General features: G+C 42.9%; 1 protein-coding gene across 5 annotated transcripts in view; it reads right to left on the minus strand.

The window, feature by feature from the left end:
- CACNB4 (calcium voltage-gated channel auxiliary subunit beta 4) overlaps positions 1-27,161 on the minus strand; it is a 218,361-nt gene that overhangs the window by 30,378 nt on the left and 160,822 nt on the right. For all 5 annotated transcript variants that reach the window (XR_012905162.1, XM_075933403.1, XM_075933401.1 and 2 more), the window contains 6 exons: positions 23,994-24,124; positions 21,955-22,031; positions 21,551-21,570; positions 21,378-21,458; positions 16,326-16,384; positions 2,629-2,738 (listed from right to left, as the gene is read on the minus strand). Coding sequence is in view for 4 of the 5 variants with exons in the window: in XM_075933403.1 (XP_075789518.1) it covers positions 2,629-2,738; positions 16,326-16,384; positions 21,378-21,458; positions 21,551-21,570; positions 21,955-22,031; positions 23,994-24,124 (478 nt within the window). In the remaining variant the exon portion in view is untranslated. The remainder of the gene's footprint in view (positions 1-2,628; positions 2,739-16,325; positions 16,385-21,377; positions 21,459-21,550; positions 21,571-21,954; positions 22,032-23,993; positions 24,125-27,161) is intronic.

Below are 27,161 nucleotides of genomic sequence, written 5' to 3' on the forward strand. Positions count from 1 at the left end.
TTTACTTTGGTCTCAACATAGGCTAGCAACCAAATGCTAACTCTCTTGATACTACATCAGCTCATATGTTTTTAGAGCATCCTGTATCAAGCATTTCAGATATGAATTAGGTCAAAGGATCAATTTTATATTTGATGTTAAGTGGGAACCCTTCCCATTAAATGTAATTCTTGGATATACTCCCAATATCTGAAGATAACCTGGTAACAAGGCAGCACAGTTCCAAAGTGCAGCCTTTGATGGCTAAAAAATTAATCAATAAAAAAATGGAAAAGTTGATCCCTACCAAATATTAATGCTTAGCTCAGTGATATGGCTGACCTTGCAGCTAATGTATGACTGGCATTCTGCAGAAAGGGAATGCCCAAAAAATGCAAAGCAATTTGGGCTAAGGTTTTAGTGGTCTATAATTAATACAGATCCTGAAAATAGATATGTCACTTCTCTGCCCCACACTTTATACTAACTAGGGATGCAAATGGATAACTGGTTAACCACCTTAATGGGTGATGCTTATGGAATAACAGTTAACCGTTACCCATTGCCCACGAAGGGCTGCTCCAGCCTGACTGCCGGCATCTAGGCTGTGTCTAGACTACACCTCTCTGTTGACAGAGAGATGTAGATTAGGCATGTCGAAATTGCTAATGAAGCAGGGATTTAAATAGCCCGTGCTTCATTAGCATAAACATGGCCACTGTTTTTCCCAAAATGGAGCTTTTTCGAAACCCCCTCCCCAAAAAATGGCAGTCTAAATGGAGATCTTTCGAAAAATAAACCTTTTTTGAAAGATCCTGTAAACCTCATTTACTGCTGTTTTTTTCCGAAAAAGCTCCATTTCAGAAAAAAGCGGTGGCCATGTTTATGCTAATGAAGCACGGGCTATTTAAATCCCTGCTTCATTAGCAATTTCGACGTACCTAATCTACATCTCTCTGTCAACAGAGGTGTAGACTAGACATACCCCCAGCCTGCACAGGCTCGCAGGCTGGGAGACGGCAGCCTAGTGCAAGGCCAGAAGTGGCAGCCGGGAGAGGGGAGGAGGAGAAGGCCTGCTGCTTCTAGCCCTACACGATGCTGCAGACTCCCAGCTCACACTGGTTGGGAGGGGCTGTCCACCCGTGCTGCTGGCTGCTGCTTCTAGCCTCATGTGAGGCTGCCGACTTTCAGCCCCCAGCCTGGGGCTGAAAGCAGCTGGGATGGAGCAGCCTCTGCCCACTACACAGGGGGCCGTTCTAGCCCCCTCCCATTTAATTAGTTAACCCATTAAGTTTAACTTTACATCCCTAATACTAATCCTCAATATTTACTTTATGTAATATGATGAATCTGGTATTCTGGTATAGTTGCTATATTTGGAAATATTAGTAAAATTATGAATAAAAATGCTCTTTTGTGGTCAATCTAAACTATCCACCTAATTGTTACTCTAATAACCTATTAAGCAGGAGGTTACTTATTAAGATTTGTTCTTTGGCATCCCTCAAACACACATGGACTCAATCAGTTAAAAACATGGTTCACCCAATAACCTGGCTACATGGCCAACTGATTATTTCTAGTTTCAGGGGGTAGCCAAGTTAGTCTGTACAGAAAAAACAACAACAAATGGTCTGGTAGCACTTTATAGACTAACAAAACATGTACATGGTATCATGAGCTTTCGTGGGCACAGCCCACTTCTTCAGATGACTGGAGTTTTGAGTTTAGGATGTACAGACCTAAAATAAATAGGAAAGAACAGGGTGGAGGGGAGAGAAGGAAAAAAAAAGACAGTGTGGGAAACAGGGTATACCCTCTGCTCCCTGTCTCCCACCCCCTCCTTTTTTTTCTCTCCCACCCCCCTTCTCTCCTATTTATTTTGGTTCTGCACATCCCAAACTCAAAACTCCGATCATCTGAAGAAGTGGGCTGTGCCCACAAAAACTCATGATATCATGTACATGTTTTGTTAGTCTATAAAACGCTACCAGACCATTTGTTGATTATTTCTAAATATTTCAGTTGTCTTCTTCACAGTATTAGTGACTTAAAATGCAAAATCAACCACTCAGAATGAAGCAATCCTTAATATGAGGCCCAGAAAAGATTTTACTTTTCTTACAGAAAATACTTGCAGTAAAGCATTACTTATATTTCACTTAGGCACTTAATATGAAGCTTCTGTAATACACCATCCTTTTCCCAACACACAATGGGATGAATTTTATCCCCAGGAAATTTTTCCTTCCATCAGCACGTGAAATTTGAATTTACCCATTTAAATCCTCTGCATCAGTCTGGGAATAAATCACTTGAAATTAAATTCAGATAGATTTTTGGCCTGATCCAAAGCCCAATGAAGTCAGTACAAAGACTCTTCCTATTGACTTCAATAGGCAATTGATCAAGCATAGGTGCATAAGATTTATATTTGTGCCGAAAAGTTCTGGGGGACTGCAAAAAAGGCTTTTTATCTGGAAATGCCACAGCCTTCACGTGGTCCCACAAAGCTAAAATATAGTTTCTGCAATTCCTGCTTGTTTTCGGTGACATATGCTATAGGCATCTCATGATTATAACAGAAAAGCTGTCCCTTTATTCCTGGACATACCTATTTGCAGTGCAATATATTTGCTAATATCTTACCTAAACTGGATCTGGTATTTGACCGTTCAATTATTGCCCTCTTGCTCGGATTATTTAGGACAGACCTCTTAGCAAGAGAAATGTCAGCTGTCACTCTAGTTATTGATATTCTGTGAATAAGAAAACAGGAAAACAACAACACTGAAATCACATATTTACTGTCCTGTACAGGATTCATGACTTCTTTGTGTTGTAGAGTGTGAAAATGATACAATAACAGTAAGATGTGTTTTATAAGCTGTATTATATCATCATTAAAGACAGAAAAAGAGGCAGAAATAAAGAAGCTCCCCCTTCAAATAAAGCCCATGGTACTAAGGACTAAAATACCCCAAACAAATGTATAATTTTTATCTACTTCATTTTTAACTGATAATATATATGTTTGCAAATACACAATTCTTAATTCGACATTACTACATATATTTCTCTCTTTCTGTATGTAGGTATCCATCCACCTATACAAAGATACTAGGGAGCATTGCCCCCTGCTCACTAACCCCGGTTCTCCCCTCTCCCCCTGGTTCCCGCCACTGGGGAGAGCTAGGCTGCAGACGCGCCAGCCCAGACCCCTTCTCCCCCACAGCCCACTCAGGCCTTTTTCCCCCCCACTTCCCCACCTATACCCTTGCCACAGCCTAACCCTAAACCGCCCTTTCCTGGGCAAGGCAATGCCTGGCCTGACCCTCTCCCCCCCAGTCTCTGGGGGGTTGGGCCAGGCTGAAACCATTGTGTAGCCAGGCCTGGCCCTCCTCCCCAACCTCCAGGGGGTTGGGCCGAGCCCAGGGGGGTCACATGGCTCGCAACTTCTGCCCTCCCCCATGCATGGGGGGGTAGGAACTGTGAGACTCCTGGCACCACGTGGTTCGTGGATTGCGGCTCCCAGCACCACGTGGCTTTTGCCCCCCACCCAGAACTAAGAGGGGAGGGGCCATGCATTGAGGCGAGGGGTACAGCTTTCACCTCCCCAGAACATTGCCAGGCCCCATGCTCTGCCCTGAGCACTGTGGAAGTGGGAGGAGATAGGCACAGCTGAGGACTGAGGGAAAGGGTGTGGGGGAGAGGAGAGTCAGTCGGGACCCAGAGTGATGTGATGATGTCACTGTCATCCCGCAGGAACATTTGTTTTTATATATTATACACACACACACACACACACACACACACACACACGTAACCAGTCGGATACGACTCCCTTCCTCCTTTTCACAAGACATATTCCTCTGCTTTTCCCTTCTTCCCTTGGCTTTCTTAGTTGTAATTTGTTAAGCTTTTTATCATGCCTTTGGTTTGTTATCTGTAGTACAATGCAATTTCTTGTACCCAAGGCTATGAGACACCACTTTGCTTAGAAACCATATTGCTTATGAACATGTATCTAACCTGTGGAATGCGTATGAGGTGTGAATAAGAAATACCCAACCAAAAAGGCAGTTTAGGATCCATTTTAAGGCAGACAATGTATCTACAAGCAGATAAATTAAGTGAGAAGCATACGGAAAATCTCTCTCTTTCTCTCCTGGACAAAATGTAACATCACAGCAGAAACCTCGGACCGGCCCAGAGGAAGTAAAGCCTCCTGCAGATCCGAAGGGATCTCCCAAGGAACATCATGGGCGAGTTACCAGCAAGCTGACTCCTGGCCAGCACTCTAGCCACCAACGAAATCAAAAGTAATCTACACCGCACTTGCAACCTGCCTCCAAACTGCCTCTGTGTGTGTATGTGTGTGTGTGAGCACTTGCAACCTGCCTCCAAATTGCCTGTGTGTGTGCATGCGCGCTGACTCTTAAGAATCTGTGCCAATAAACAATCCCAAAAGCAATATTGCTCAGCTCACCCTTTGTCCAGGTTTATTCCTCAACAGGTCTGAGGAAGTGCAACAATATATATATAGAGAGAGAAACAACAGAAAATTCTCCTTGTACTAATGAGGTCTGATATCAGAAATAATTTCTCAAGCTGAAGTGTATCTCAGTCCAACTGGAACAGTAGAGCCATAATTAATTAAAGATGGATGGATGTGTTTATTTTATGTTTATAAACAGGGCTCGCTGAGCAGCGGTGAGCCCTGCTTGCCAACCATACGGTTCTCCGCTTTGCGCAGATCGCTCCGCGCTGGCTCTTCCGGGGTGTAATCTACTCGCTATAGGCGAGTAGATTACACTATTTGTTGAGCCCTGTTTATAAAATACTTTAATCTTCAAACATCCCTCTAAGGCAATGGTTCCCAAACTTTTCAGCATCACACCCCCCTTTTGATTTTTAAGAATCCCTCACGCCCCACCACCTCTTCTTTACCATCATCCAACCCCCCCTTTTAACAAAAAAAAATCAATTTGTAATTTAAAATTAAAAATAAACATAAAAACTTGGTATAAAAATTATTTAAAATTAAAAATATGCACAAATAGTTTTTCTTGACACAAAAATTTAATACAAATGTAATTTAACTTAAGAAATAGCAAAAACAAATCAAAATTAATGTGAAGGATGATGCTGCATTTTCTTCATGAGTTGAGAAATCCTATGTTTGAAAGACATAAGTGCACAATGCAAATAGTTTTCGACATCCAGTTGATTTCTTTGTTTTGTTTTTAATGTGACTAAGCTTGAAAAGCTTTTTTCACAGAAGTATGTTGATGAAAATGGAAGAATAATAAGTAGTGCTACTTCTCCAACTTTCGAATACATTGGGAAATATTTTATCCAAAATTCCTCCAAGCTTGTATTTTTGAAATTATCTTTCACACTTGAATCATATTTTATTTTGAGTGCTTGTTCTTGCAATACTTCTGGCAATGAATCAACATCAACGTTGAATGGATTGCGTACTCATTTATGAATGGGGTTGCCAGAAAAGTTTTCTGGAAAATAGCGGATGAATTTGTCATCAAGGCAATCCAGATGAAACAGAATTTTGTTCTTCACATCCTCTTTACAAACTTCTTGGTATGAAATTTGAAAATTAAATTTTTTTTACGGTAGTATCTCCAATCTTTTTACACCCAAGATCACTTTTTAAATGTCAGGGCAAACCCCAAGATCCCACCCCTTTCTAGAGGCCCCGCCCTCTCTGTTTCCCTCCTCTCCATCATTTGCTGTCCCCAGCGCTTACTCACTCTCACTGGGTTGAGACATGATGTGCGGGCTCTGGGGTGGGAATGAGGGATTTGGGTGTGGGAAGGGGTGAAAGGTGCAAGCTCTGAGACGGAATTTGGGTCCAGGAAGAGGTGGAAAAGAGGCTTCTGGCTCAGGGAGGCGGCTCCAAGCTGGAGAGTGTTGGAGTCAGGTGGAGGGTTGGGGGTGCTGAGCAAACCACAGGCTTGTGGATGTGAGGGTGCAGGAGTTCAGGTTGGGGTGCATGAGGGGCGCTCAGGGCAGGGGTTAGGGTTAGCATGATGGGCTCAGGACACAGATTTGCAGTGTGTGGATTGTGCAGTAGTGTTGTGGCAAAAGACGGGGAATGTGAGACACTCGGGACAGAGGGTTCCTGTGTATGATAGGCTCAGGATTGAAGTGTGTGAGAGGATGCAGGGGTGTTCTGATGCCAGATGGGGCCTTGTGGGCCAGATTTCATTTTTAAATAAAATATGTCCAGCACAAATGTTTCAGCATTGTCTTTATTTATGGAAAGAGCGGGGAACCTGTTTTGGGTCGGGATCACTGACCTACAGAAAAATCAGTCAGGGAACACACAAGTGAGATGCAAAAAAACCCCCAAACCCTGCTAGCCCCCCCCCCCCAACCTCACTGATGTGGCCGCAACTGAGACACCTCCCTCCCCTGGCACCCCAGCCCCATGGGGGGAGGGTAGGTAGGACTAAGGTTTAAGGCCTCAGACCAGATTAATTCTTCTGGGGTTGTAGGGTTCGGGCCAATGTGCGGGACAGGGCTGCCAGTCAGTGAGATAGGGATAAGGTGCAGAATCTGGGTAGAAAATAGGCTACAGGAGCAAGCTGGGGGTAGGTGTCTGGCCAGGAGCTAGGGGACAGGAGCAGGGTCCTGGTGGGGCCCTGAGCACGGGAAAGGGGGCAGGTGGGACCCTGGGCAGAGTACTCATGGGGGCCTCGGCAGGGGGGCAGGATACTCGTGGGACTTTGGGGTCTAGGTGGGGGGATGGGTAGTCGTGGGAGTTTGGGGTCTGGGCAGGGTACTCGTGGGGGCTAGGGCAGGGAGGCATTCCCAGAGCAGTCTAATGAAATCACGTGTCCAAGACTGCAAAGAAACTCCACATCAGACACAATATTAGAACACAGGCTTGGAAGCTGGGAAACTATAACCACCTCTCTCTCACACAGTCATGCACACACACCCCAACTTGTACTACGTGAGATAGGTCACCACAAAGAACACTCCTCACATTGCAGCCTGGAGGGTGGCATTCAGTCACAGCCCAGAGCTGGGAATATCATGAAGGGATCACTTTGCCGGGAGGCAGAGTAAAATGGTGTGAAGCGGTGTTCCAGGAGGAACTGTATCTCAGGGAGCAGACTTCTTCTCAGAGCTCTAAGTAGCACAGGGGGCATGCATGTTGTGGCTGCCCAGTTCTGTGAACTGGTGTGGAACAAGAGAGACTGTTAGGGCCCCCTCCCTGACACACGAATGTAGGGACTACAATTGTTCCTAATCCTTGAGTGGGTTGACAAACGGGGAGTGTGATGGGATTTAACTCCCACCATCAGCAAAGCAAGGCAAAGAACCCTCACTATGCACTGGGAGAAGGTGCCTCCTGACCAGAGAAGATGAAGCTAAGCCTTGTAAGTAGACTGGGAGGGCTCAGTTTGAGAGAGACTGCAGTGGAGACAGGTTTCTCTGGTGTAACAAAGCCTAAGAATAAGGTTAACATACAGGTAACAAATGAGGAAGAACACTACAGGAGCATTTTATGTTCCTCCCAGGGGAAGTGCTGAGATAAAGATAACAAGGGGACTACACTGAAGCCTCATATTGTCAGAAGTGTTGTTATTACTCAGAAGATTTGTTTGGCCATTTATTTGCAAGAGACTTCTCTGTTTGAAATGTCCTTCAAATTTATTTTAAAATGTTAAAAAATGCAGGATATCAAAAAGAAACATTTTTGTTTATGGTTGAATGAAACACTTTTTTCAGCTAGAAATATTTTTTTAACTTATCAATTCACTAAAAAAATTTCAAAATTTAGTTTTTGGTTTAACTCTCAACCATTTTAAAAATATTAGTTTTCTGAATTGACAGTGAACCAAAAAAAATGTGTTGTTCACCTAGCTCTAGAGTAGAGCTGTACACAAAACTGATTGATCTCTAAACCAACTTAGTGAGATTGGTAAAAAAAAAAAAAAAAAAAAAAAAACACCTCCTGTGTGGATACTTATTTTGGTTTCAGAGTGCCTTATAACCTCTAAGTAGAAAAATTCCTCACAGTTTCACTGTTTCCTATGTTTTCATTTAGGTGAGATTTTCGCAAAGCGCTAAAGAGATTTAAGAGAATAAATCCCACTGAAAGTCTCAGGAGAATCTCTTCCTCCTACGGCCATTCATTCACTCTTGTTGTGTGTGTAGATTTTTCACACAACAACAAAGAAAAGGGTTTTAAAAATTAGGAAAATATGGTTGCAAATCCACAAAAACCGGTGAGGGGCTGAGGCAACTGTATTACCTGAATACCATTTAACTTATTTATCAAAAATGGATGAGATTTCAAGTTGTCTTTAAGACTTTAGGCTATTAGCTCACTTCACCTTTCTGTGGATGAAATTAATCTCTTTGTTTGATCCATACTACTCAGAACTAACAATAATGGGTCAATTTGTAACAATGAGAGTGACAAAGATCTCTGCTGCAGATGGACCCTATCTCTCTCTTTGCGTGGACCAAATGCATATTTGGCTACAAAAGAGTACCTCTGACTAGATTTTACAGCGAAAGGCGTGGGGGACACTTATATGATGCTTTACTTTTTGTTCTTCTCCTATGTAAACAGACATTACTGATTTCTGTGGCTTCTGAACACTTTGGTATTTCTCCCCAATACTTCAGAAATATACTTCACAAAAGATATATTCATCATAGCAATCACGTCCCAGTAACTTGACAAATCTTGTCTCTTCCAGTTGCCATGGTTTCCTGTTGAAGACAATAACTTCCAACTACCACAGGCATATGCAAAGCTGAAGGACACCTGCCAGCAACTGGGAAGAGAACAGATGTCACTACTCTGTACCTACTCTTAATACAAATGTGCCCTTGGAAACCATGCAATGAACTGAAGTGAAATAAGATTAGTCAAACAGCTGGGGGGGTGGGAGGAGGGAGAAGAGTATGGATGATTATCATGAAGAGATCAGAGAAATGACATATTTACAAGCTGCTATGCAAAATGCTTTATCCACCAGATTTTAAATCAGTGATTAAATTTATGGGTTTTGCTAATCATCAGAGTCAGGCACATTACAAACTGGGGAAGAGCTAAATGTCTTACAGCAGAGCTAAAGCTGTCGTTCCTCTGACCTGTTCACTGGTTAGGGAGAAGTCACAGTCATTCTCTGCCTCCAATGAATACTTAATATGAAACCTAAGTGGATAATTTTATTTTACTGGACTTCTAATTTAGCCCTGCATATTAAGTGCACGTCCACTGTGGAAAAAGGCATACAGAGATACCTCCTCCTTCAGTATAATTTATGTGTATTATCTGGGGCTTAGGCAAGAAGGTCAGTAGTATCTGCTGGGCCAGAGTTGAAGGCAGGAATTGAGATTAGTTACTAAGCCAAGTCAGGAGACAGGTACCAAGGTCAAATCAGGCCTGGGTCCAAGGCAAAAGTAAGGAGCAAGCTGAGGAGAAAGACAAGATAGCAAACTAGAATCTATGTTGTTGCTCAGATGGCTCTTTGGAGTAACTTCTGAATTAAACTATTGTCGTAGACCAAAGCTCTATTTGTTCTGGCCTCTTTGGGCAGTATTTGCTGTGGTGCCTAATTCTCCAGTAATTGTTGGGTACTATACTTCACCTGGCTCTCCAGTTGTAACACAGAGGCTGTAGCTACCTAGGTTCTCAGAATCCCAAATTCTAGACCAGGAGTTCTCAAACATCACCATATCACAATTCCTTGCTAACAACAAAAATTACTACACATTGCCAGGAGCTAAGAACTGAACTCTGAGCTCTGTCACTCTGGATGGGGGAGCAAAGCTGTAAATTGAACCCTGCCACCCAGGACTTGGCTTCAGCCCCCAGCCCTGCAAGTCTAAGCCAGTCCTGATGACCCATTAAAATGGAGTTTTGACCCACTTTGGGGTGCTGACCCATGGAAAGAAAACCACTGTTCTTGACCCAGGGATCCTTACAGCATGAAACAGGGCAGGATATGACCCACTGCTCAACAGAAGACTAAAATGAGACCTAGCTAGTGCATTAAGAAGAATCAGCTAGCTTGAGGCCTCAAGAATCCAGGCTGCTACTAATCACAAGTACTATCAGAGAAACACTTTCTGGAGCAGCATCAAGGATTGTTGCACAGACCACTTAGGCTGTGACTTATCATCGGAGCCCAAATCAATACAGCCATGAATGGAGGGAATTAAACTAACATAATAATAGAGTAAAAGAGTGAAGATATAAGTATTCAACACAAAATCAAGATGTTGAAAGCAATAATCCAGGAGCCAAAGAACATGGAGAAGAAATTATTTAACTTCTTATACTACGAGTCTGTGTAATAAATAAGAGGAATAGAAACTTCTGATTTATGAGCACAAATTGAACGTGATTAGTATTACTGCATCCTGGTGGGATGATTCACAGAAGTGGAATGTTAAAATCAATGGTTATAATCTGTTTAGGAAGAATCATATTGGCAAAGGTGGAGAGGGTTTAGCACTCCATATAAAAAAATGGTATTACCTGTTCCCGAGTCACTGATAACTCAGAAGAAAATGATCTTGAGTGCTTATGGATCAGTGTTCTAACAGATAAAGCACAAGATGGAATATTAGTTGGGGTCTGCTATGGACCACCGAATCACACAAGGGAATAGGATTAGTGCTGCCTTATATACCTATCTACAAGGTATAGGCAGGAAAGCTGTGTGACCATAGGGGGATTTTAATGTGAGTGACATATGCTGGAGGTCTCAGGGTGCCAGTGCTAAAAAATCATTTGACTTTTTAATCATAATAGACTATTTTCTAATTGAAAAAGTGTTGCAGCCAACATGGGCTTAAACTGCAGCAAGGGAGGTTTAGGTTGGACATTAGGAAAAACTTCCTAACAGTCAAGGTGGTTAAACACTGGAATAAGTTGCCTAGGGAGGTTGTGGAATCTCCATCTCTGGAGATATTTAAGAGCAGGTTAGATAGATATCTATCAGGGATGGTCTAGCTGGTACTGGGTCCTACCATGAGGGCAGGGGACTGGCCTTGAAGACCTCTCGAGGTCCCTTCCAATTCTAGTGTTCTATGATTCAAGGGAAAAGGCCGTACTGGTTATAAAACCATCCTGGTTTACAGAGGAAGTGAAGGTATCTGTAAAACATATGTACACACACACAAATGGGAAAAGGGAAATAAATATAAAAAAGGGGAAGTTAATAATAATAAATATAAATCAGAAGTTATTAATTGTGGAATATTGATAAGGGAAGCTCAGGGGACACAAAGAGAAATCTATGACCAGCAGAGTTAAGGTCAATAAGGAGTTTTAAATATGTATTAGGAACAAAAAGAATACCAACAGTGGTCTTGGTCTATTAGAAGATAGGAATGATGGAATTATCAATAAATGAAGAAAGACTACTTATTGAATGCACATTTCTTTTATGTATTTGGGGATAAACAGATTACATAATTTCATCATACAGCAAAGATAATACTCTTCTCAGGCCACTGGTATATCTCTGGAGGATATCAGAAGTCTAACCTACTAACTTCTTTTAAAGTCAGCAGGTCAAAATAACATGCACACAATTTTAAATGATTTGGTTGAGGAGCTTGTAGGACCATTAATGTTAATTTTCAATAAGTCTTAAAGCACTGGGGAAGTTTCAGAAGACTGGAAGCAAGTTAATGTTGTACCAGTTTTTAAAAGGATAAACAGGATGACTCAAGTAATTACTGGCCTGTCAGTCTGACATCAATCACCTGATAATGGAGTAGATCTTATAGGACTTGATTAATAAAAACATACAGGAGGTTAATGTTGTTAATGCATATCAACCTGGGTTTATGGAACATACATTCTGTCAAACAACTTGACTTTTTTTTTTATATGATTACAAGTTTGGTTTATAAAGGCAATAGTATTAACATACCATACTTCTGTAAAGCTTTTGATTGAAAAAGTAGAATATAAAAAACAGCATGGCACATGTTAAAAGGATTAAAAATTGACTAAGTAACAGATTTCAAAACATAACTGTGGGGTCTCTCAGAGATCAGCTCTTGGCCCTACACTCATTAACATTGTCATCAATGTCCAGGCTCTCTGACAAACGTGACTCATTTAACTGTAGACTCTTGACAAAAATGTAGTTTTCTGCAGTTGAAATACATGTTCTGATGCTGAATTAAATGGCTTATATTCAGACTTGATACATAAATTGCAAAACAGAAAAATGGCACTAACAGTACCCCCAGAGCCTTACAATAGGCATTTACTGTATGACTATGCCACAAACTGTCTTAAAGAAACACAATTTGGACAGTCTAGAAATACAATAATTAAATACTAGAATTAACACTTTGCGTCAGAAAACTCTGCATCGGAGTGTCACAATATTAAAGAGTTTAGAATGTTAGGTTTCCTTCACCTTTTTGTCTGAGGTGATCCCACATCCCATCGTGCTAGCATTTCACTCTGCTCTGATAATTCTATGAAGGCTTCAAAGAATAGCAAATTCCCAGAAGTGCCATCACTTCAGATATGCTTGCCATGCCCTCCTCCAAAGTGCTAAACCATTTATATTTATCTTCTTAGCACTAGGGACATCAAATCCCCTCCTCTGATGTTGACATAGCATCAGAGTCATTTAAAGTCAAAGGCCACACCTTTAATAACTCCTAATCAGTTACTAAAAACATTGATTTGCCCACAAAAATGCATGCTGAGTTAAACACACACATGTGTACTGGCGTCAGTGGAGTTTCACACATGTAATTCGCAGCAGAATTAGACCCACTGAGTTTAAGTTTATGTAACTCACACAGCAAAAGGCCACATGGGAAAAAGCACTAATTGGAGGGTGTCAATTCAAGGAGCTCCTCCTGCACTTTCATATTTTAAACAGTCTTCCAGTCCCTCAGTATGCAAATTACATTAAGTTAGCCTCTTTAAAAGGATAGCTGGGGCCCCATTGGAGCTTAGCTGGACGGTGCATTGACTCAACACACATCCTTGACACTCTGACCACACTCCTTATTGCCAAGTGCTGTCTACTTTCACAGCTGCAGTTAGGAGATGAGAGTTTCAAGAGTCTTGTGGCCCCGTGACTTCACTTTGTGCAGCCTGTTCACTACTGAGGGCTGAGAAGCAACAAGTGGAAACCAAGGAGCACAGTGAGCCTCTAACAGCAACTTAGGCTCCATTTCATCCACTAATAAATATATGAAATGTATACCACCTTACTTTAGATTAGGGCTACAGGCTTAGCCCCAGCAACTCAAACACCGTGTTGGATCCTGACAATAATCTATTTGAACCAAACCAGAAACTCAAAGAAAACACTACCTTCAGCTATCTTGATTTTTTTAAATTACTATTTAAACCACCTATCCACACAAATAGCAGGGTCTTTAGGAGTTATCCCATGAACAAAATTGCCACTGCTCAGAGCCTTTAACTTAGTGAGATTGACCATCTGAGCCAGCACTTGGCTTCTCATCTGTATAAATTTTAAAATCTTAGCAAAGACGTTATCCTTCCAGAAACCAACTCTACACAAGGTCACAGTCTCAATGGTGTTTTATTTGTTATTAAATCAGGAGGGCTTCCAAAGGCATTGGAGTTTCCTAATGTTCTGCAGCATTTTTGACAGGTGAGAGCACATAGTGTTCCCATGGAAAGCAGAGTTCAAATAATTTAGGACTGAAGTTCAAATAATCTACAAATGAATACTTTCTACCAAAGAAAAAAAGAATGACAAAAAAGGAAGCACTGTCCATGATACAGAAAGTAATTATAGTTGAAGACATGAACTAGATGGCTACATCTACGATGCCAGTTGTGCTGGCAGCGAGTATGCAAATGAGGTGCAGATTAGCATATCACCGTGCCTCATTTACATAATTTATGCACGGTGGTTTTGCGCAAACGGTTTTGGTGGAAAAAAAGTAGCATGGATGTTTTCTTTTTGCGCAAAAATTACTTTTCCCGCAAGCGTGGTTAACCTCCTTTTTTGAGGCAGAAGGATCTTGCGGGAAAAGGGGGTTTTTGTTGCAAAAAGAAAACGTTCACACTGCTTGGTTTTGCACAAAAACCCTCGTGAAAAAACGGATCGGCAGAAAATATGCAAATGAGATCACGACTCACGGAAATGAGTCTCTCATCAGCATATTTTTTGCCGAGAAAACTCATAGTGTAGATGTAGCCTATATGTTTGCTGGCAACAACTGAAATGCCAACTTTGCTTTTTGCCATAACCTCATGGACCTTATTATTTCTAGAGTATCAGTGCCTATAGCAGGGTTACTCAATTTTGGAAGCCCCGGGGGCCACAATGATACTCACAGCACATGCTGAGGGCCACAACTTACGTGTGGTTGCATGTACATGCAAATATATATGCAAATAGCTTCTTTCACACTAACAGGCACGAATACAAAGATTAAGGCAAGATTACACAACACACAGGTCCCATTTAAGTCAGTTCTGCTGGTATTAATAAAATGCAATATTCACCCGATTTCCACCTATATGACAGCACTTTTAATGAGCAATGACAGTCCAGGAATTTAACTACTAAAACACATATCAACAGAAGACCATTATACTGACTACTTTTTTGTTTTGGCTCCCACCTGTGGTCTGCAAACAAATGGGCTGCATGCGACCCATGGGCCACGTGTTGAGTAGCCCTGGCCTTCAGTATCCTAAATGCTTTTCAAAACACAACTGCTATCCTGTGCTGGCTGGCACTGTGCAAACTGCCCCCATTAATGTGCTGCAGGGACTGGAGATAAGTCAGGACTTCCCAAGGGTAGAGCCAATGCCTAGAACATCAGGGACTTCCTCAACAAAACCTGAGAGCAGCAGAGCAGTGGGCCCAGTCTAAATTCTTAAAGGAATTAAAATTCTTCTTTTGCTCTGAGCTGGTCAAGGAAAGGCCTTTCTTTGCATCAGCTGAGGTGGTGGCATACTTTCTTCTGTCCCTCTCCCGGATCCTCCTGCAGGTTCTGCAACTGTTTCAAGATGTTTCCTACATTTTAGTTTTTCGGCATTTTTTCCCCCAAAATTGGAATTTTTAAATATTTTTTACTCCACATTACATGTAAAAGCCAAAATTTCTGAGGCGCCTGTCCTGAGCGTTCTCTTTGCTCATTGTTTAATTTCACTGTGCTCCTGATAGTTATTCCAGTATTAGGATGTGATTAGTTTATTCATAGCATATTCTGTTGAATAAGAACCTTAAACTTCACAAATGGAATCAGGTCAAAATTAGCCAAATAAATGATAACTTCAGAATGAAATAAACAAGCATTAATGTTTGCAGGCTGGTAGAGTTCAATCTTTTTGCTAGATGTAGTACCCAATTCTGATTAAACTATAGTGTAACGAAAGGGTTTTGAATAAACTGAAGTTTCTTAATTATTCATCTCACTTTTGACATCATGAAAGCTAAAAATAGTGCAACACTACAAAATTAAGAATACGTAAGAAACGTATTTGAGACCAAATTTTATTGTTATGCTGGTAAAGAACAACTGAAATACTCAGTTTGCTCTAATGATGATACACCACTGTAAATAAGAGCAAAATTTGACCCACTGCAAACAAAACATCAACTTCTTTGGTCTGAAAAAACATTCTTGAAGCAATTCTCCCCCCAGCCCCCCTGTCCATCCCATCTCTCCAATTTTCTGGCAGAGTCAACTAATTAAAAAAAATCACATAGCTCTGCTACTCAGTGACATTCAGCAAGGGGAGGTGGAAGCTTCTTAGATTTAACAAAAAATCTGATTTGTTATGCTCATTTGATCTGCAATTGTGCTGTACTGTGGTCTCATGAGATGAGCAAAGTTAATATTTAAAAGATCTACAGGGAAACCTGGTGCTGGAGAAAGTACTGCTGGTGATCAGTAGATGTCACTGTTTCCTCTGAGTCGGCAGTGATCTAATGCCCCAACCTGGTTGAGGAGGAGGTACTGTACAATGAAACATTAAAAAGCCTTAAGATTCTTACCATGTCATCATTAGAGATTTCATTCTTTCTTTTAGCCCTTTCAAATTCCAATTGAAGTAATTACATTCTGCCTATACACATTTCTCCTGAAATTTCAGCTGAGTTCGGTATTCAGGCAAAAGTCTGCTCTGTTACATCTTCCATTCCTAGTGCTGCTATGCTGTCTTAAAAATAGTCGGTGGCTGTATTTCAGTGTAGTGTGAAATGATTTCTACATATGTAATTGGTGAATCGGTTGGAACATGCATTGGGATATCCTGAATAAAAGGCACTACATCAAATCAGTATAATGTGAGGAAAAAAACATGAAAAAGACTCTCTCACCTCCCATCAAACCTGTGCTTCAGGAAATCAAAGAGGGCTTTCTGCATCATGTCTGTTACCTTTGCAGTGGTGAGGAAGATAGAACAAAGGGGATTGACAGGGAGAGAAAGAAGTCAGAAGTAAGAAAAGGAGGTGGAAGATAAGGACATTTCTAATAATCAACGTCCTTTACATAAAAAGTAATCATTTAATTGCAGTGTTATCAATGAGTTCTCATTCAAACACATCTGGCAGCTGCAATTTATTTTTATACAGATGGAATAAACTACTTCATAATAAATGTTTGCAAGCCTTCTGAAACGTACTCCAAAGTGCTCAAATCCAGGAGTGTTCTAACAGCAATGGTCAACATCTTCACACTGAGATCTATGGGCAGAAAATGGATCTTGAGCCTAGTGCCATACATAAGCAGAATCCTGAGATTTTGCTAAGCATCTGCAATCCCCATTGATTTGTTAGGTGAACTTTGGACCTTTCAGAGTAATTCAGATTTCTACTCATTATCTGCAAATCTAGATTGTAACAAATTCAATACTCTGTGTTTCTTGACGTTTATTTCTCATAAATTATATTTTTCAAATGCCTTTTGCACACTTTCACCAGAAAAAAGTGTGCAAAAAAACCTTTCCCATATAGATTACAAAGGGATTGCAAACATCTCTTTCTCTCTTTCTAACTGAAGGAAACAATCCTAATTCCATCACCATTTAACTAGATATTTATTTATGCACTTAAATGCTATTTTATTTCCGAGGAGTCTTTTTTTTATATATATATGGGAGATTCTCGGTGTATAATTTGTAGCACGTTGTGGATTTAAACCAACAATCAAAACACCTCACAAATTTGAGAGTCCTTAGGCCAAATTTATTTAAACTGCAGCACCACTGAGGTCAATACAGTTGTGCCAAGGATGAATTTTTAACTCCTTGAGGGGAAGATACCAGGTAATTAAAAGATAAATATTATAACATGAGATATAGTAGAGCCTCTCTAATTCTCACTTCGGTAATCTGCAAATCTCAAAATTCTCACCTCTCTCCCCCCCCTCCCAAAAAAAGAGATTTAAGAGCAGAGTGCTGCACTAATAATAGCACTATGCTATCATATTACTAATACAAATATGAACGTCTCAGGTCCAGGACTCTCTGGTCCAGCAACCTGCAGACCACAGATGTTGCTGGACCACATAGCCTTTATACCAGAGAACTCCAGCAGCAGAGGTTGCTTGTGGCTGGAACTAGAGCTGGTCCATGAGGCCAGTGCCCTGGCTTATAGGCCAGCAGCCCGGCTTATAGGCCAGCAGCCCGTGGGGCTGTGGCCAGAAGCAAAGTCCTGCCAGCAGTTTTGGGGCAGGGAGACTGGCTGGGGGCAGACGTGGAGCCAGGCGGGCAAGCTGGCAGACTGCAAGAACGGCAGTTTGGGGTAGGGAGCCCATCCAGCAGGCCAGCAACCCTCAGGGCTTGCATGTGGGAGCAGGGAGATGTCCGGTGGGCCAGCAGCCTGCGGAGTCAGTGTCGGAGAGTAGAGCTCAGCCAATGGGCCAGCAGCCCATAGAGCTGGCGTCCTGGAAAATGGAGTTGATTCAGCAGGCTGGCAGACCAGGCTGCCAGCAATAGGCGTGCCCAGCATATTTCATTAGGGTGTATACCCAAAGAATTTTTTAAAAATGTATTCTTTGACCCCCATTAGCCACACCCCTGACCCCCATTAGCCACACCCTCTTGCCCCCATTAGCCACGCTCTGGAGGTAACACTTTTGGGGCAATATGGACATATGACCAGAAATAAAAGGTGTCATGTGACCCCCCCCCAAGGACTTTTCCCACCATCCTCTTACCAATAGGGATTAGTTTGGCCCTCACCAAACCCCCCTCATGTAACTATCCTGCAATTGCATTAACCCAATGTGTGTGACATTAACTCAGGGGTACAGGGGGCAGAGAGGCTGGGGGAAGTGTTCCCTCTAAGAGTTTCCTCCCATGAGCACAATAAATTTTGTGTTGTGCACCAGTACTGAGTTTGTGGCTTGTTTGGATGTGCCACTGTGCACCCAAGTTATTAATAAATATCTTATGAACCTTTACCTTTTCCTTCTGCTGCTCTGTCTCCTCCACTTGCTCCATCAGCTCCCCTGGTGCCTGCTGCCTCCCCAACCCCTCACCCTCCTCTGCTGACCTGACTCCTGCACTTCTCATTGCCCTCAGCCTTCCTGAGACCTGCCCCTCTCCACTAGCCCTTCTCCTCCCCCCCCCCGTGCCCACTCCTCCAGTAGCCCCACTCTGATTATGTGAGCTACCCCTCCTCATCCCCTCTCCTAACACCTCCCTCTACACACCTGCCCTGCCTCTCTCCTCTGGCGCTGGTCCCTCCCCTCCAGGAGTCTGCCCTTCTGCTTCACCCCCCGGAATTCCCTGGCACTTGCACCTTCCCCTACCCCTGCACCCTCCTGGTGCCTCTCCCTTCCCTCACTGCCCCCTCCCCCTTTGCCCTCTTTTTCCCTGATGCCCACCCCCTCATCACCCTCTGCCCCCGTTCCCTTCGTGCCCCTGTAACCTCACTCGTGCCTTGCTTCATCCCAACCTTCCACATGCCCACTCCTTTTTTCAAGCCTTCTCTCAGCACCTCCCATTCTCCCCTCTAGCCCCCAAAGCCCTTCCCCTCTCCTCTCCTTGCATCATCCTGTCCCCCCTCTCACTGACACCTCCCCTCCTGCCCTTTTCCTCATTGTCTCCACTTGGCCCCCTGGCATTTGTCTCTCTCCTACACCCTGTCCCTTGGTGCCTTCCCCTTTCTTCTCCTGACCTGCCCCCCTCCCCTCAGCACAAGTCCCTTACTCTCTGACTCTCACCCCCTATTTTTCTCTCCTCTTCCAGCAGCCGCCAGCTGGTCTGTAACAGAGTTCTAGGGTCACCCTTACTGTCACCCTTCTGGTGCTCCCCCTACTCTGTCTTTCTTAGGTTTCTCAGCCCCCTTCTGGGCCACAAACCTCCACCCCGCAGTCTCTGGTTCCCAAAGTTACGGCAGTCCTCATCATTTGGTGCCTGCACCGGGTCTGACTCATAGGGTTGCCAGATAGACCCTCCCCAAAAAAATGGACACATTTGATCGTGGGCGGAGAGGGACTGGCTGGGGGGCAGGGACTGGCCGGGAGGAAGAGGGGATGGGAAGCAGCTTTTGGGGGGGCGGGGGCCAGCCGCACTGCCCCCCTCCCCGAGGCGAGCTGCACTGCCCCTGACCCCTCTGTCCCCGAGGCCAACTGCGCTGCCCCCGACCCTGACCCCGGCCCCTCCCTTCCCAGGGCCAGCCGCGCTGCCCCTGACACCCCCTTGCCCCCGGGCCAGTCGTGCTGCACCCGATCCCCTGCCCGGGGCACCCCCCCGCCCACGAGTTTAAGCTCACCTCGCTTGATGGGGCGGCTGGGCGACGTTGCTGTGTCCCTGCCGCCTCTTTCCGTGGGGTCTTAAGACCCACCGGTTTTGGCCGCACATGCACGGCAAACCTGGCAAGGCATCCTTTCCCCAGAGTGCTGAAGTGGCACTCCTTCGCTCACGCCCCCTTTGAAACAGAGTGTGCCTGGGCACAACCGGCACACGCCTATGCTGCCAGTGTCTGAGTGCGGAGCCTAGCCAACAGTTTGCAGGGCTGGCGTCCAGGAGCAGGGAGGTGGTCTGGCAGGCCACAGAGACAGGTGGCCAGGGCTAGCAGCCGGGGGGGACGGGGCGGAAGGGCCAACTCCCTTGCTTGGGACTGGTCAGGTCCTGAGGGTGCCAGACCAGAGAAGTCCAACTTGTATTTCACTACTTTCATAAAATATATTACAGGTCTTTTACTCAGAGGCTGTGAAGTATTATCAAGAATCATTATACTAAATAAAGTGTAACTGATCATATGTTCATATTCTTTTTTTACCCAATTCAGCAAAGCTCTTTTCAGTACATGCTAACATTGTTTTGCTGATAAGGTTGAACCCAGGTGTTCGGTTTTAAACTGGACAGTCCAGTATTTGAGCTTTCTTTTCTCAAACAAATTGAGAAAATATAAATGAGAAAATATAACTGTCTGGTATTTTCTAAATAAGATGTAATGTAGATTGTGATGTAATGTCAAGTGTGTCCAGTATTTCTGTTGAAACCATCTGGCAACCCTATTTGCTGAATAAGATGGACTTACTCTTGTGCTTGAAATTAAGCTTCTGTTCAAATTCTCTGCTAAATCTGAATCTACTTCCTAATTTGCAAAATTTAATAATGAATGTCCTGGTTATCTGAGCATATTGTAGGGCTTTACTGTACATATTGCTTTGCTCAATAGAGGGTGATGGTTTAGGTGGGTTAGGATTCTCTTCATCCTTAAATATCTATTCAGTAACTTTTTAAAAAGCTAGAAACAACCTCCTCCCTTCCACACAAACACACACAAACATTTCAGTAACAGTAATGGGTTTACAAGGTCAGGAGTGAGAATATAGAAATTACCAGAATGGAGAAGACCAAGTCTGCAGCTAGTCCAGTCTCTTCAGTACCAAGCATTTCACAGGAAAAAGTAAAATTCTCATAATGGATGATGACGGCATAACATGATGTCAGTTAGGTTTTGTTTACACACAGAACTTACACTAGTTTAATTAAGGTCTTGTCTATGTGAGAAAGTTGCACTGATTTAATCTAAGCTGGAATGATAAACTGATTTAGTAAGTGAGTATAAAAGGCTCTGTGATCACATTTATTTAAACCAGGTTTATCTGGATTTAGCATATATCCACTAGGAATCAACTTAAGATAAACCAGAATGAAAGTATCAACACAGCCTGTTACACCAGTTTAACTAACTTGTTCTAAAATCTGATTTATGTTAAACCAGTGCAATTATCTACAGGTAGACAAGGCCTTTGGATCTATATCTAGATCTATATATAAAATGCATTACCTACCATTTAAACAAAGATTGCTTGTAGCTACTGCAATCAAAACAGGAAGGAGGACAAAGCAGACTTAATAGTTATAGCAGACTACAGAATTGTAATGAACTGTAACTAACTAGAATAGATACCTCATAACCTTTCAGCGATGGGCCAACTAGCACAACGGGTCTCATAGATGGCACTACATCATAAGGAGGAACATGTTCTGTCTGAAAGAAGAAAATATCCAATCATCATATATTCCAAAACAAACTCAGCATGCAAACTATAGAAATGATATAGCAGAGTAAGATACACTTACCACTTTTTGTTTCTGTTTTGCTAAAAGACCAAAAACAATAACTTAATTAACATGCATACTGCACATAACGGGATAATCACAAGATTTGCAAAGACTGCTCTGCCAATGCACTTTTGATTTATATTTCTGCATCTCCTTTCTGATTAGTATTAGTCACTATCCTTTTGAGGGAGTCTGCAGATTTTTTAGTTCTTTTCTCTAGTCCTATATATTTTTTTTTAACAATCACTACATGACTGATAAAGGTTTAAAAGCAAGTATTTTTTCTCTTCCAATAAATCTGAAGAAGGTTTGAACAACTAGCATTGATCTACTGGACATTTTTGTTATTTAGTATTTTATTTCAACTTTAAAAGAAAGTTTAAGAAACGAATAGTTTTCTGTATATAAAATCCAAAATTCACCTGTGGAAGTGGGTGTAGCTCTAAATGTGCCAGACACCATTTCTCCAAGACTTGAAGAAGAATTTCCACTTGATTTCCTACAGCATTACAAAGAGTGCCCATTAACAGAGACTGCCCATTAACAAAAATATTCTGACAGTCAATTCACAAGGCCCCACAGCTCCTATTCCAGCATCCAAGATGCTGCATTGCTGCCCCATGGCTGGCCTATAGGTTTGGTGGAGGAGGAATTGCATCCCATGTTTCTCTGCTTAATTCACCAGGCAGTCACATGATCAAAGAAGAGAAAGTTCAATCCATCACTTGGACCCAGTGATACAAATGGATTAATTTCTATAGTTTCTCAACATCTGATATTCTCTTTTACTATGCATCAATCCCAGATACCTCTCTCTCCAAGCATCAAGATACAAAGGCTAAAACTCAGCTGTAAAAGCAGTTTGGCTAAATCACAGCTGATGCTATTCTAGATACATTGCCCCAGATGGTTTACTCTTGAAATCATTCCTGAGAGAAGTATGACAATTATCTGTCATTACTTTATAGGCTAAATTATGATCTTCACTTTTGCCACCTATTATGGCTAGACTCAACTGTTTCACCTTTCTTTCCTTTACAATGAAGTATCTAAAAATATCATTCTCTGCATGCACCATTTTGTCAGCATTAGTAGGATTTCAGTGATGGTGTTAAAGTAAGTCTGTTTGGGCATTTGGATGGTGATTAACTGTCAGAGATATGGCTCTCAGGCCTGTGCCCAAGCTTTTACTAATCAAGAGACTTACACTATTTAACTGGGGGGGGAAAGGGGGCAGAAGAGTGGTGGGAGACAAGAAGACGACAGGCGGGGGATGAAGGCAGAGACACAACTTGAGGTGAGGCGCAGTGGAGCCAGCCAGAGTGCAGTTAAAGAAAGGGTTGCAATGAGATTGAAGTGCAGTACAACTGTCTATGTGCTGTTCCCAATTTAGCAGTGAGTTAGAATAAGGAGGCCAGGAGGCAAAATCTTAGGGCCCAAGAGAGTTCGCTGGTTTGACCTAACCCTGCATGAGCTCAGACTGCTTGCCCTTCAGGCCAGTGGTTTTTAACCATGGGTCCGGGGCTTCCAAAGCATCCATGATTCTTTTCAAGGGGCCTGGGAGTCCCATTGCTGAAAGCCTGAGCTCTGGCACCCACCATGGGGCTGAAGCAGGGATTGGAGATGAAGTCTAATCCTTGGTACTCCCCCTCCACACCCACACGCACAGCGCTGAATCCCCCCATCACTGGCATCCTTCTGCAAGAGTGAAGCCAGGAGTGGTACAGAGATGAAGCCCTGACACCTGACACTGCTGGAGTCATGCAGTTTGTGGCTGCTGCTCCTCTGGCTGGTGGTGCCACTGAATGGGCAGCTGTGGCATCCCCCCATCTGATACTGGTACCCAGTGTCATGGCTCCAACTCAGCTCCCAGTCCCTTCAACTGTTCATGCAGTGAGTCAGGGACCCAGCTCTGGCGCTGGTAGAGCAGCCACCAGCACACAGCCCCAGACAAGTGGGTGGCCTGCTGAGGGGAGTCAGGGTGGAGACGGCATTTCTTCCTAGACTCTACTATGCAGAGCTGACCCAAGACATGTCCCACCCCCCAAACAGAAGTCAAATTGTGCCTATGCCCAAGGGTCCCACCCCTGGCCTGGAGCCCCAAATTCCCTCTGGTTCCTGCTGGACCCTGGAGTTTTTATAGCATGTTGAGAGCAGCGTCAGAGAGAAAAATGTTGAGAATCCCTGCTCCATGCTTTCGTCACCATCCTGCAAGACTTATTTTTCAAAGTTTATCCCGGTAGTTTTCCTGTGCCTCATATTCAACAGAGACAGTGAGAGATGTAGAATGCCTACTATTTCCTGTAAGCGTATATATTTTAACCTGCTCTCCATTTTGCTACATGAATACAAAACCATTTATAGACAGTGAAGATTGAGGAATACATTTAAAAAGTCAGCTGAACTCCACAAATATTGCCTAGTGTGTGTTGTGTTTGGAAATAGCTCAAGACACTCTTACCCTCCATGGAAACGTCCTCTTTTCTGCTCCTGCTGAATTCGGATATTCTCCAGCCTAAGAGGGCTTGGAATGAAGCCAATCTCGCAGCCTTCTTTAACCAGCCTTCCTATCCACCAGTCGTTGTTATATTTCTGTAACACAGAGAGATGACTGACTTCACTCACAAATGCCACTTATCCCAAGTAACTATGAGCTATGTATTATCCACAGGCTTTAATACCATGTTACCCTTTGTAGACCAGCATTCCTGCTGAATAGGGATGTTAGTGTATAGCTGAGTAAGATTAACCAATAATCTTGGGTTTATCAGTTAATCTTATTGACTACACACACTCTCCCCGCCTGTGCCTATGTATCAGAGGAAGCAAGGGAGAGGAAGCGAGAGCCAGGCCCTGTTAGCTCCCCACGAGCATAGATCCACCTGCTCCGTCTCCCCCCACACTGCTGCCTCTGATAGAGAGGCAGCAGCACGAAGGGTGAGGGGGGCAGGCTGGAACTGATGCATGTGGGGAGCCAGCTTTCAGGCCAGCTCCCCACGCATATCAGCTCCTGTGGACCCGCCTCACCCCCCCACACACACACACACTGCTGACTCTTGGAGAGGCAGCAGGTGGGGGAGGAGGGGCAGGCAGGAGCTGATGCTGGAGGAAAGCCGGCTTAAAAGCCAGTTTCCCTCAGCATTAGCTCCACAGCTCAGAGGCAGCAGCGTAGGAGGGGGCTCTCCAGGAGTGGGGCCAGAGCGCCCTGCCTCCAAGGACTATCAAATAGTTGTGTAACTGCAAAAATGTCATGCGGTTACATGACTACTCAATTACACGATATCTAATATCCCTACTGCTAAAAGTTGATCATTGGCCAAACTTTATGCATTGATATAGGCCAGTATGAAAACTGAAAGAAGTTGCCACACCAAGAGCTCTCAAGACTGAAAGTTTTTTGTGCCCACAGAATAGGTACAGCCCAAGCTGTGTCACTACAGGTTTCTCTCCAAAGTCTCTCATCCTTGACATGGATTGTCAAACTCTATGTTCATTCTCTATGTCCAGACATGACTTTTCTGTTGACACCATCAACAAATGTGCAAACTGGTGATAATGGTAGTTTGGAAGAATGGTTTACTAACTAACATCTTAATCTCTGGACCATCTTTCCTCTACCTTTACTTCAGTTTACTAGCAGTCCTATACTTATAGAAACAGGTATACCCTTGGATAGATATTAAAATTGAAATCATATTTTGTCAAGAGTTATTGACACTATATTTAAAAAAGAATATTAGTTTTCCTATAGAGATTTACATAATTAAAACCAGTATATATCAATCCCAGTTTAATACTCTGAGAAACAATTAAGTCAAAGATTTATAAAATGGGTGAGGAAGAACCCAAGTATATCCCCATCAGTTCCCTGGCTCAAACTCTCAGGCACTTAAATTTATTCTTGGGCAACTAAATACATTTTGATGCTCCTATCTGAAGTCAGTGAGATCTGCACATGCTCATGATCCATTAAAAAGAATCAGACCATTTATTTAGGGGCCTAACTATACACCCTCAAATTTGAAAGTTTGGCCTCAATAACTTCCTAGCAAGAGTATGTGTTTCTTCATCTTCCATATACATTTTTCTATGGTTTGAATTATCCTTTGTTATATACTTTTACGATGTGCTAGTTTAAGAATATAAAAATCATGATATTGGCCAGAACAATGGTCCATCTGGCTCAGTAGTTTGTCTCAGACAATAGGGTGTGCCAGAACTTTGGAGGGAATGTACAGAGCAGGGAAATTGTGGGATGATCGACTCATCTTCCACTGCTGGCTTCTGGTAATCAGAAGCTGAGGGTGGTCCTACACATGGGACTGCATCCCTGAGCACCTTGATTAACGTACTATCTATGAACTTATCAAATATTTTTTGAAGTATTTTATGCTTTTGGCCATTACAACATCCCACGGCAGCAAGCTCTACAGATTAATTGTCCATCATATGAAATAGTACTTCCTTTTGTGAATATGAAACCTGCTACCTATTTATTTCATTGGATGACCCCTTGGTTTGTATTCTATTCTATTCACTTTTTCCACACCATCCACAATCTTATAAATGTCTATTATATCATCACTTGGTCATCTGTTTTCTAAGATGAACAGTCCTAATCTTTTTAGTCTTTGGTTGTATTGAAGCCTTTCCATACTCTTGATAATCTTTGTTGCCTCTCTCTGAAGCATTTCCAGTTCCACTATTCTCCTTCTGATCTGGGGTGACCAGAACTGGACAGAGGATTCAAGGTGTGGAAATATACTATGGATTTATATAATGGCATTACAATATTTTCTGTCTTATTTTCTATCCCTTGGGGTATGTCTATACTTGCAGCCTATTTCAGAATAGGGCTGCAAATGTAGGCATTCAGAATTGCAAATCAAGCCCGGGATTTAAATATCCCATGCTTGATTTGCATCTTCCCGGCCGGGTGCCATTTTTGAAATTTACAAGCCCGGAATAACTGTCTGCGTCTACACATGGCAGTGAAACGGGCGATCGAAATAAAGCCCTATTTCAAACTACCTGTCAAACCTCATTGCAGGAGGAATTCATCAATGATGAATTTCATCTGCCATGTTGCCCAATCACCCAGTTTTGAGAGATCCCTCTAACTTCTTGGCATTTACTTTGAACTCAACTATCTTGAATCATTTTGTAGTGTCTGCAGATTTTCCCACTTTGTTGTGTTGAACAGCACAGGTCCTTGGGGTGACCCTGATGTTCACCCTTCTCCCTTGTGAAAACTGACCATTTATTCCTGCCATTTGTGTCCTACCTTTCAACCAGTTACTGATCCAAGAAAAGACCTTCCTTCTTATTTCATGGCTACTTAATTTGTGCAAGAGTCTTTGGTGTGCAACACTGACAAAGATTTTCTGAAAATCTAAATATATTGTACTGACAGGATCCCCTACTCCACATGCTTGTTGGCTCCCTCAAAGAATTCTAATTAAATTGGAGAGGCATGACTTTCCTTTATAAAAGCCAGGTTTACTATTCCACTCTTCCCCCACCAAATTGCATTGATTTGCATGCCTGAAAATTCTCTTTCTACCAACTTGCCCAGTACTGAACTTAGGCTCACTGGCCTGTAATTTCCAGGGGTCTTTTCTGGAGCGCT

This window comes from Pelodiscus sinensis, chromosome 7, assembly GCF_049634645.1.
Source record: "Pelodiscus sinensis isolate JC-2024 chromosome 7, ASM4963464v1, whole genome shotgun sequence".
Lineage (NCBI taxonomy): Eukaryota > Metazoa > Chordata > Testudines > Trionychidae > Pelodiscus > Pelodiscus sinensis.